The 7926-nt window shown below is 40.7% G+C and overlaps 1 protein-coding gene across 1 annotated transcript; it reads left to right on the top strand.

Moving 5' to 3' along the window:
• Nucleotides 1–1032: 1032 nt before the first annotated feature.
• On the top strand, nt 1033–3138 carry LOC120037797 (Fc receptor-like protein 5; the record flags this gene model as incomplete). The annotated part of the gene is made up of 4 exons (XM_038983770.1): nt 1033–1275; nt 1562–1837; nt 2533–2775; nt 3131–3138. Coding segments are annotated over 4 exons (770 nt in total), but the record flags the coding sequence as incomplete, so codon positions are not given.
• Between the last annotated feature and the right edge of the window lie 4788 nt (nt 3139–7926).

Below are 7926 nucleotides of genomic sequence, written 5' to 3' on the forward strand. Positions count from 1 at the left end.
CTCGCCCAGAGCCTGAGCCACCACCGTGGTCAGATGCCCACCCAGACCCTCCCCTAGACTTTGTGCTGGTGCGCCCGGAGTTCGCACCTTAAAGGGGGGGTTATGTCACGTTCCTGACCTGTTTTCTCTTGTTTTGTATGTCTTTATTGGTCAGGGCGTGAGTGTTGGGTGGGCAGTCTATGTTTTCTATTTCTATGTTGGGTTTTGTGTTCGGCCTGGTATGATTCTCAATTAGAGACAGGTGTGTATCGTTTGTCTCTGATTGAGAGTCATACTAAGGTAGCCAGGGTTTCACTGGTGTTTTGTGGGTGTTTGTTTCCTGTGTTAGCGTTTGGGCCACACAGGACTGTTGCAGGTTAGTCACGTTTGTTGTTTTGTTTATTTGTAGTGTTTGTTGGTTTGCCATTAAAATCATGAATACCTCCTACTCCGCATCTTGGTCCGATCCATGCTCCTCCTCGTCTGAGGAGGAGAACGACATTGACAGCCGTTACAAACATCTTGTGAATCCAGACAATATTTCAGATTTTTTAAGTGTTTTACAGCGAAAACACAATATAGCATTATATTAGCTTACCACCATATCTTATATAGATATTAAACTATTTAGACGCCCTGACCAAACCAAAAGAGAGACATAAAAAGGATCTCTAAGGTCAGGGCGTGACACACAGAGCCACATCAAATCACAGAAACACTCATAATAAACATAAATAAAAGATACAAGTGTTATTCACAGATTTAATGCAACCGCTGTGTCAGATTTCAAAAAACTTTACGGAAAAAGAAAACCATGCAATAATCTGAGTACGGCTGGAGCTGTGATCCTGGAGAGACCTGTTTATATATTATATACAGCTGGAGCTGTGATCCTGGAGAGACCTGTTTATATAAGATGTTTATATATTATATACAGCTGGAGCTGTGATCCTAGAGAGACCTGTTTATATATGATGTTTATATATTATATACAGCTGGAGCTGTGATCCTGGAGAGACCTGTTTATATATGATGTTTATATATCATATACAGCTGGAGCTGTGATCCTGGAGAGCCCTGCCCTTCCTGTGACTGGGGGAGATTCTGTGACTCTGCGCTGCAGATATCAGGGAACTCCCTCTAACCTCACAGCTGATTTCTACAAAGATGGATCCCTCATCGGGACTGAGACTACAGGAGAGATGACCATCCCTGCAGTATCCAAGTCAGATGAAGGACTCTACAAGTGTACCAACTCTAAAGGAGAATCACCAGAGACCTGGATGACAGTGACAGGTGAGAATATGACAAACCTTGACATTCAGATTATTTGGTCTTTCTTTACCCTGTTAATTAAGCTGTGCTAAAACCTGCATTATAAAGTGGGTGGTTCCAGCCCTGAATGCTGATTGGCTTGGAAGCCGTGGTATATCGGACCGTATACCAAGGGTGTGACAAAACATTTATTTTTATGCCGAAAGAGTCAGAATCTCATCTTCTCATGACCTTATCTCTCTCTCTCACTCCCTCCTCTCGATCTCCCCCCTCGCTCTCTATCCCTCTCTCTGACTCTCTTTCTCAGATATATCTCTTCCTGACTCTCTGAGTGTCAGTCCTGACAGATCTCAGTTCTTTAAATATGAGTCTGTCTCTCTGAGCTGTGAGGTTCAGGGGAACTCTGCTGGATGGAGAGTGATGAGGAACGCAGAGAGAGGAAAGCTTTCAGAGTGTGTTACTGACTGGGGAAAACAACAAGAGTCTTCATGCATCGTGTTGCTAATACCATCAGACAGTGGAGTGTACTGGTGTGAGTCTGGGTCTGGAGAACACAGCAATGCTGTCAACATCACAGTACATGGTATGTCCACAAACACCATCTACTAACATTATAGTGTTTAGTGGTTCATCTGGTTTCAGATAGCTGATGTTATGTTTATATATGATGTTTATATATTATATACATTCAACTGAAGTCAGGTGCAGGAGAGCAGAGATGAGTGAACAGAACTTTATTTGGCAGAAGGAAAACAGTCGGACGCAACTGCGTAACAACACTCAAAAGCGAATAGCGCACTCGTCACACAAATAATGTACAGCATACAATACCACGGGTTCCAAACAAGACCCGGCGACAAACCAGCATGAAGCGTCACACATGACATGTAACGAACAATTACACACACAGACATGGGGGGGAACAGAGGATAATATACACGTAGAGTGATGAGGGGATGTACAACAGGTGTGCGGAAAAACAAGACAAAACAAATGGAAAATGAAAGGTGGAGCGGCGATGGCTAGAAGACCGGTGACGTCGACCACCGAGCACCGCCCGAACAAGGAGAGGAGCCGACTTCGGCGGGAGTCGTGACAATACAGCTGGAGCTGTGATCCTGTAGAGACCTGTTTATATATGATGTTCATATATTATATACAGCTGGTGCTGTGATCCTGGAGAGCCCTGTTTATATATGATGTTCATATATTATATACAGCTGGAGCTGTGATCCTGGAGAGACCTGTTTATATATGATGTTTATATATTATATACAGATGGAGCTGTGATCCTGGAGAGCCCTGCCCTTCCTGTGACTGAGGGAGTTTCTGTGACTCTGCGCTGCAGATATCAGGGAACTCCCTCTAACCTCACAGCTGATTTCTACAAAGATGGATCCCTCATCAGGAATGAGACTACAGGAGAGATGACCATCCCTGCAGTATCCAAGTCAGATGAAGGACTCTACAAGTGTACCAACTCTGAAGGAGAATCACCAGAGAGCTGGATGACAGTGACAGGTGAGAATATGAGAAACCTTGACATTCAGATTATTTGGTCCTTAGTTCCACTGTTAAGTGGTGCTAAAACCTATAAACTGGGTGGTTCCAGCCCTCAATGCTGATTGGCTTGGAAGCCTTTGTATACCGCGGTATAGCAAAACATTTTACTGCTCTCATTACCGGTTTATAATAAAGCACCTCAGTGGTTTGTGGTAAATGGCGATGCATATGATCAGTATATTGGCCATATACTGTAAAACACCTGTAAAACACCTTTGCATCAATATGTACTGACTTGGTAGTAACATGTCTAACACTGTATTTGCTGTAACTAACCATGGAAATATACTGAACATTTTACATTCATAAACAGAATACTAAATCTGTGTTCATGTACAGTACGGTATATATACAGTTGAAGTCGGAAGTTTACATACACTTAGGTTGGAGTCATTGAAACTCGATTTTCAACCACTACACAAATGTCTTGTTAACAAACTATAGTTTTGGCAAGTCGGTTAGGATATCTACTTTGTGCATGACACAAGTAATTTTTCCAACAATTGTTTTCAGATAGATTATTTTACTTATAATTCACTGTATCACAATTCCAGTGGGTCAAACGTTTACATACACTAGGTTGACTGTGCCTTTAAAAGCTTCTAATAGGCTAACTGCCATCATTCGAGTCAATTGGAAGTGTACCTGTGGATGTATTTCAAGGCCTACTATCAAACTCATTGCCTCTTTGCTTTACATCATGGGAAAATCTAAATAAATAATTTAAGACCTCAGAAAATAAATTGTAGACCTCCACAAGTCCGGTTCATCCTTGGGAGCAATTTCCAAACGCCTGAAGGTACCATGTTCATCTGTACAAACAATAGTACGCAAGTTTAAACACCATGGGACCACGCAGCCGTCATACCGCTCAGGAAGGAGACGCGTTCTGTCTCCTAGAGATGAACGTACTTTGGTGCGAAAAATTAAGGGAAAAAAAACAGAACAGCAAAGGACCTTGTGAAGTATCTATGTCCACAGTAAAACGAGTCCTATATCAACATAACCTGAAAGGCCGCTCAGCAGAGAAGAAGCCACTGCTCAAAAACCGCCATTAAAAAGCCAGACTACGGTTTGCAACTGCACATGGGGACAAAGGTCATACTTTTTGGAGAAATGTCCTCTGGTCTGATGAAACAGAAAAAATGACCATCGTTATACTTGGAGGAAAAAGAGGGAAGCTTGCAAGCCGAAGAACACTATCCCAATCGTGAAGCACGGGGGTGGCAGCATCATGTTGTGGGGGTGCTTTGCTGCAGGAGGGCCTGGTGCACTTCACAAAATAGATGTAATCATGAGGAAGGAAAATTTTGGATATATTGAAGCACCATCTAAAGACGTCAGTCAAGATGTTAACTTCTTATGGCTGAAGGGGCAGTATTGAGTAGCTTGGATGAAAGGTGCACAGAGGTGCTCCCCATTCCCAGTTGCTAATATATGCATATTATTATTCATATTGGATAGAAAACACTCTGAAGTTTCTAAAACTGTTTGAATTATGTCTGTGAGTATAACAGAACTCGCATGGCAGGCAAAAACCTGAAGTTCCACTTCCTGTTTGTATTTTTTCTGGGGGTGCCAATTTTCAACCAAGCTCTCATTGAAATCACAGAGAGATATTGATGAGTTTTCACTTCCTACGGCTTCCACTAGATGTCAACAGTCAATAGAACTTTGTCTGAATCTAATGTGAAGGGGGGCCGAAGGAGACAGGAATGAGTAATCACTTCCACGGGCTGATCACGCATTCACCATGCTCCTTCACATGAGTAGGACGTCCGTTCCATCGCTCTTCTGAAGTCAATATAATTCTCCGGTTGGAACGTTATTCAAGATGCATGTTAACAACATTCTAAAGATTGATTCAATACATCGTTTGACATGTTTCTACTGACTGTTACGCAACATTTGGACATTTCATCACGTTATAGTGGAGGCGCTTTGTGACTTTGGAATTGTTTACCGAAGGCGCGAACCAAAGTAGCTAATTTGACATAAATAACGGACATTAACGAACAAGTCAAGCATTTATTGTAGACCTGGGATTCCTAGGACTGCATTCTGATGAGTTCATCAAAGGTAAGGAAACATTTATCATGTATTTTCTGGTTTCTGTTGACCCCAACATGGCGGCTAATTTGGCTGTTGTTCTGAGCTCCGTCTCAGATTATTTATTTTTCCCGTGAAAGAGGTATTGTAGTTGTAGTAATTTAGTTTGCTAGCCGGGAGATGCGCCTGACTCAGGTCACTCAGGTCACTCGGTGGCATCTAGCTAGCTGTGATGATCACATGCTTTTACACCTGCATTTTTTTGCTGTTTGGGGTTTTAGGCTGGGTTTCTGTACAGCACTTTGAGATATCAGCTGATGTATAAGGGGCTTTATAAAATACATTTGAATTGAGTAATGGTCCAGGATTTACGGCAGGAATCCGGCGTTGTAGTGGAGAAAAACAGTCCGAGGCTGGCAGGTATTATCCAGGTTAAAAAAAACTTCTGGTGCCTGTGCAAAGGGTAAAGGCCGCTAGCAGTGGATAACAATGACTAGATAGCTAGATAGCTAGTAGCTAATTAGCTTCTGATGGCTGTCTTCTGATGAAAGTTTTGGAAAGTTTTGGCTATAAGGTCTAAAAAAAAATAATTGAGGATCCGTGTCACATTGAATGACCAGAAGGTATTTTTTATTAAAAAATGGAAAAGAGGTTGAAAAATAAATTGAAATGTATACAAAAAAATATAAAAAGTAAATGAGAGGACGACAAACCACGTCTGCACTGCTACGGAAAAAAAGATACTCCGAATGATCGGCTATGAACCCCCAACTGACATTACCTCCTGAGATGCTGACCTGTTGCACCCTCGACAACTACTGTGATTATTATTATTTGACCCTGCTGGTCATCTATGAACATTTTAACATCTTGGCCATGTTCTGTTATAATCTCCACCCGGCACAGCCAGAAGAGGACTGGCCACCCCTCAGAACCTGGTTCCTCTCTAGGTTTCTTCCTAGGTTCCTGCCTTTCTAGGGAGTTTTTCCTAGCCACTGTGCTTCTACACCTGCATTGCTTGCTGTTTGGGGTTTAGGCTGGGTTTCTGTACAGCACTTTGTGACATCAGTTGATGTAAGAAGGGCTTCATAAATACATTTGATTGATTGATTGATTATTGTGGCTTGTGGAAGGCAAAACGTTTGACCCAAGTTAATTTAATTTAAAGGCAATGCTACCAAATACTAATTGAGTGTATGTAAACTTCTGACCCACTGGGAATGTGATGAAAGAAATAAAAGCTGAAATAAATCATTCTCTCTACTGTTATTCTGACATTTCACATTCTTAAAATAGAGTGGTTATCCTAACTGACCTAAAACAGGGAATTTTTACTAGGATTAAATGTCAGAATTGTGAAAAACTGAGTTTAAATGTATTTGGCTAAGGTGTACTGTATGTAAACTTCCAACTTCAACTGTATATGTGTGAGTGTGTGTTTGTGTGTGTATTTTAATTTTGTTATTTTAAATACCATTCCCAACATGATTCCAGCTCTCATTCCATCTCCAGCAGTCCCAGTGTTGTCGATGTCTCTAACCAGGCTGTTGTGTAGTCTACTGGTGGGGTCTCCCTACCTGCTGGTGACCATCATACTGCTGGTGAAAGGCTGCAGGAGCAGGACTCAAGGTGAGAACCTGAGTTTATACAGGATCACCTCATTTACAACAGAATACCTGCTGTAAATCAGAATTGTATCACAGTGACTCAAAATACTGAGACATGTTTTAAAGTGTTGATAACTGTATCTCTGATTGAACCATGTTGTAAAGTGTTGATAACTGTATCTCTGATTGAACCATGTTGTAAAGTGTTGATAACTGTAGCTCTGATTGAACCATGTTGTAAAGTGTTGATAACAAGCTCTGATTGAACCATGTTGTAAAGTGTTGATAACTATATCTCTGATTGAACCATGTTGTAAAGTGTTGATAACTGTATCTCTGATTGAACCATGTTTAAAGTGTTGATAACTGTAGCTCTGATTGAACCATGTTGTAAAGTGTTGATAACTGTAGCTCTGATTGAACCATGTTGTAAAGTGTTGATAACTGTATCTCTGATTGAACCATGTTGTAAAGTGTTGATAACTGTAGCTCTGATTGAACCATGTTGTAAAGTGTTGATAACTGTAGCTCTGATTGAACCAGGTTGTAAAGTGTTGATAACTGTATCTCTGATTGAACCATGTTGTAAAGTGTTGATAACTGTATCTCTGATTGAACCATGTTTAAAGTGTTGATAACTGTAGCTCTGATTGAACCATGTTGTAAAGTGTTGATAACTGTATCTCTGATTGAACCATGTTGTAAAGTGTTGATAACTGTATCTCTGATTGAACCATGTTGTAAAGTGTTGATAACTGTAGCTCTGATTGAACCATGTTTTAATATAACTGTCTGTTTAGGAGAAACCACGGTTCCCAGGAAGACCCACCAAGACCAATTAGTTGAGTTTATACCTTACAACACAACATCTGCAGGGTCACAATATGTTATTCTGAACACAGGGTGTACTATATTATGTTACCTCTTAGTAGAAGTAGAAAGTAGGATGGATTAGAGTCAACTACCACAATATGTTATTCTGAACACAGGGTGTACTATATTATGTTACCTCTTAGTAGAAGTAGAAAGTAGGAGGGACTAACTACCTTAATATGTAATGGAACTGATATGAATTCGTGCATTTAGGAGTAAATAGCCTGGGTATTGAAAATAAGTAAATAGCCCTGGTATTGATAAGGAGCATATAGCCCTGATATTTATATGGAGTAAATAGCCCTGGTATTGATATGGGATAGCTGGACATAAGGAGTAAATAGCCCTGGTATTGATAAATAGTAAATAGCCCTGGTATTGATAAGGAGTAAATAGCCCTGGTATTGATAATTAGTAAATTGCCCTGGTTTTGATAAATGGTAAATAGCCCTGGTATTGATAAGGGAGAACTGGACATAAGCAGGAGCCTCATTGGAAATCATTTGATCGGATTCTAAGTAGCACAATATTGACTAGTAAATCATCTGATATGATTTCCATTTCTAAGTGGTTCTGTATT

The sequence above is a fragment of the Salvelinus namaycush genome, unplaced genomic scaffold (genome assembly GCF_016432855.1).
Source record: "Salvelinus namaycush isolate Seneca unplaced genomic scaffold, SaNama_1.0 Scaffold188, whole genome shotgun sequence".
In the NCBI taxonomy this organism is placed as follows: Eukaryota; Metazoa; Chordata; class Actinopteri; order Salmoniformes; family Salmonidae; genus Salvelinus; species Salvelinus namaycush.